General features: G+C 41.5%; 1 protein-coding gene across 1 annotated transcript; it reads left to right on the forward strand.

Annotated features, from left to right (window-relative positions):
* The first annotated feature begins 1,721 nt into the window (after window positions 1-1,721).
* Window positions 1,722-3,715, forward strand: LOC147881783 (sugar transport protein 10-like). The gene is made up of 4 exons (XM_087401243.1): window positions 1,722-1,863; window positions 2,009-2,331; window positions 2,494-3,120; window positions 3,239-3,715. Exons 1-4 carry the CDS (start codon window positions 1,722-1,724, stop codon window positions 3,713-3,715), a joined length of 1,569 nt encoding a protein of 522 aa, XP_087257369.1.
* The last annotated feature ends 598 nt before the right edge of the window (window positions 3,716-4,313 follow it).

Genomic DNA, 4,313 nt, shown 5'->3' on the forward strand with positions numbered 1-4,313 from the left:
AAATATCAACTAAGGCTTATATTTCACATAGTATACAAAGAATGCCAACTAAATTATATTTTCACAAAGTACATGTGAAATATATAATTGCTATTTATATTTGGTAGCAGAATGATGCGACCGGGATATATAGAGGATATATATGGCTTGTCAATATGGCCCTTACCCCTAAAGGGGACACCTTAACAATGGCTATATTGACTTTGGCCCCATGCAGAACATAGCACGTATATGCAAAGTGTACATCCATGTGGCTTTGATATAGCAATGTGTGTACAATTAAGTTTAGCTTTGTTCTTCTTCAATCTTCCCCCAGCTATTTCGATTCTCCTTCAAAAATTGGATATGTTTAAAAGTTATTAGATGATGTTGTTTTCCTTCAAGCCTAGATATGTTTCAAAGTCTTTTTGAGCAATTGAAATTTTTTTAAAGACTGTTCACTTGAATTGCAATCGAAATAAAAAATTCAATTTTCAAAGAACGAACCGTCAAACTATAATTTTTGAAGAAGGATCCATTCAATGTTCTCTCATCAAAGGCTATCACATAAATGATAGAAAAACACTTTGTTGTTGATCCTCCCTATGAGGCCACCCTAGTTGAGCAATGAAAGAAATGCACATGTCCCATGTACGAAGAAGATAAGGCTTCACAACTTTTGCATCAACCCTCAAAGATAAAGTTGTAAAGGCTTGTGAAAGTAAAGCAAATGCATGGATGTAGCAATACCTACAAGGCCGATCCATGGATTTCTAGCATCTCTAATTTCACCTTCTTCTTTCACTTTCTGATCTCCTCTCGGTTATCTTGTTATGTTCGTTCTTTTTCATCTCTATGCTACCTAGTGACCGTAATTTCAATTTGAGGAACTTATCCTATTAAATAATTAATAAAATTTGGAATTCTTTTCAATTTAGGGACCTTGGGGGGTTCACCACACAATATTTTAGTTACCACATGCATTCCAAAGGAGGGATATTTTTATTCAATTTTAAAATTTTTTTATATAGGATTACAATAACAGGAGGGGTTTTAAATTCAACTTTAGGAAAAAAATTTGTTGGTGAGAAAATTTTAGCTGAAGGATTTTTTAAGCACCTCTTCAACACAATTGATATCTAGGGTTTATTAATAGTATCTCTTGAACACAATTGATATCTAGGGTTTCTTAATATATAGGGTTTATTAATAGTGCACTCCTGACTTAGGGCCGTACCTTATTGAAAAGACTATAATGCACATAACGAAAAAAAGAAAAAGTGGCTCATAAACGAGGGCTTAGTAGTGAACTCCCGGGTTAGGGCCGTACCCTATTAAAAAGACTATAAAGAACACTATTAAAAACACTATAATAGCTCAGAAATGCGGGCTTAGAAAAAGGAGCATGGGAAACTTCTGAGAGAAAACATTAATGCGGCGATGACAACAGGATGCTTAGGCGGTTGCACGGAAAGAGATGAAACAGCCAAATGGATAAGATAGAAATCGGCGAAAAATCAACAAGGTCTGTGAATCATGATTACCAACTTAGTCTAACGCAGTTCAATTGTTCGACCGTCGGTTTACCCGAATTTGGTTTAAGTTTCCCTACTTTATCTTCGTCGGTTGGATCGAGGGTGTATATATACTTCACTTGACCAAAAGAAACCCATATCAAATATACGTCTGTCTTATCCATTGGTAGTTACTAGCTTCAGCTCCTACTCTAATTGATTGCAACTATGGCCGGTGGAGGCGTCATCTCTTCGTCTAGACGCCCTGTGCGACATGAGTATCCTGGACACACCACATGGTTTGTCATCTTCGCTTGCATCACAGCAGCGAGCGGAGGCCTTATTTTCGGTTACGACATTGGGATCTCAGGTTTGTCGGGGTTTTCTACTGCCATCAGCTTTAGAATCGACAAAAAGTATGTAGAGCACGGACGCTTGCTGATTTCCTTTCAAAGTTAGGAGAGATGTGTGGGGATATCCAAACAGAAATCATTAAGTGCTTTGATTCGATTCAGGTGGAGTGACATCCATGGACGATTTTCTTGAAAAGTTCTTTCCACTTGTTTATGATCAGCAACATAATGCAAAAACAAGCGATTACTGCAAATTCGACAGCCAAGTTCTCACCACTTTCACATCTTCGCTCTACCTCGCTGGGCTGATTTCCTCTACGTTCTTTGCCTCTTGGATGACAAGACGGTATGGAAGAAAGCCGTCCATGCTTCTGGGAGGATTGAGTTTCCTCTCAGGAGCAGGCGTCAATTTCTTCGCTCGAAACGTGTCCATGCTCATAATAGGTCGCATCCTACTTGGAGTGGGCGTGGGATTTGCAAACCAGGTCAGTGCGAGTGTTTTCTCTTATAATCTGTGAGCTATGCACTGCTGATGAAAGTATGCTTCCATGAACGTATAAGAAGTATATATAAAGAGCGGTGTGTTCCTTTTGACTTGCAAAGCAGTAGAATTTCTGATCTGACGATCCTGAATATTTTCATTGCAGTCTGTTCCAGTCTACCTCTCCGAGATGGCTCCTGCGAAATTGCGAGGCGGCCTGAACATTATGTTTCAATTGGCCATCACAATCGGCATCGTGGTTGCCAACCTAATTAATTATTTCACCAGCAAAATGCAGCCTAATGGCTGGCGTATCTCTCTGGGTTTGGCAGCGGTCCCCGCCATTATCATGACCGTTGGATCCATGTTTTTACCCGATACGCCCAACAGTCTGATCGAACGAGGTTTCCCAGAAGACGGGAAAGCGATGTTGGTGAGGATTCGAGGAACAACCGATGTCCAGGCTGAATTCGATGATATTGTAGAGGCTTGCGAGGTCGCCAAAACTGTAAACAATCCCTGGCGCAATATATTGGAAAGACGATACAGGCCTCAATTTGTCATGTCTCTGATGATTCCCCTGTTCCAGCAGTTGACTGGCATCAATGCCATTATGTTCTATGCGCCCGTGCTATTCAAAACAGTTGGATTTGGTGCGGATGCGGCTCTATATGCGGCTGTCATCACAGGAGCAGTGAACGTATTGTCAACCATTGTCTCTATAATCGCTGTGGACAAATATGGTCGGCGAACACTGTTTCTGGAGGCCGGAGTACAAATGTTTATTGCACAGGTAAGTTTGTGCAGGCATCAAAACAATCTCGTTCCTTCTTATGATCTTCATTTCCAGGACTGGAAATCAAATCTATCAAAGGAAGCCAATCTTCTTGTTGTCAATATTTGGTGCGCAGGTTCTCATGGGTGGAATCTTGGGTGCGAAATTTGGATTGCAAGGAACGGGCAATGTCGACCAAAGCACGGCGATAGGAGTAGTGCTGATTGTCTGCGTATATGTTTCAGCCTTCGCGTGGTCATGGGGACCATTAGGATGGTTGGTGCCAAGTGAGATTTTCCCGTTGGAGATAAGGTCGGCAGGGATGAGCATAAACGTATCTACGAATCTACTATTGACGTTTGTGATAGCGCAAGCGTTTCTGGGGATGCTATGCAACTTCAAGTTCGGGATTTTTCTGTTCTTCGCGGGGTGGGTGATGGTGATGACGGCGTACGTCTACTTCTTTCTACCTGAGACGAAGAATGTGCCCATTGAAGACATGGTGCAAGTCTGGCAGGAGCATCCATTCTGGAGAAGGTTCATCCCTCGAGACGACAGGAAGATATTGGTGTCACAACAAGAACATGGATCAGATATGGAAGTTGGGCACTAGTCCAAACTTGATTTTGTTAGAAGGTCTTGGTCTCGCAACAAGAACATGGACCGCATATGGAAGTTGGGCACTAGTCCAAACTGGAATAACTGGCAGAGCAGCCGCAGCTCATGCAGTTTGGGCGTTTGATCACAGCTGACTGCGTTCCAATCCACTCAGGATCAAATCCTTGTGCTCCTTTGCTGAGGCGGCCCCTCGGAGTTGGCCATGGGTGTGTGAAATGGGGGTCTATATGTGTGGGAAAAAAACCCTCTTGTGTCATTACTTCATCTACATATGCTAGTGTAGGGTTGATATTAACAAGGGGTGTGTACCTGCAGAATGCCTGGCACACTCCAATTAGGTGAATAACTTCCTCGTTTTTTCTCTGGATGTATGTTGATTCTATCTAATATAAAGCATTCATTTTTTATCTCTCCAATGTGCTCGTGCAATCTCCTTCTCTTCTTTCCTAAATTTCACATAATGACAAGAAGTATTGGTGTTACAATAACACACTTAGTCCACACTTGATTTGCCATCATTAGCCATACCCAAGTAGAATAGCTCATACAAGGATGTCATCCCAATATTGTAGCTCTCTATCTTTCTTTTGTAA

This window comes from Dipteris shenzhenensis, chromosome 30 (assembly GCF_047967505.1).
Source record: "Dipteris shenzhenensis isolate YYH24624 ecotype China chromosome 30, Dip_SZ_1.0, whole genome shotgun sequence".
NCBI lineage: Eukaryota > Viridiplantae > Streptophyta > Polypodiopsida > Gleicheniales > Dipteridaceae > Dipteris > Dipteris shenzhenensis.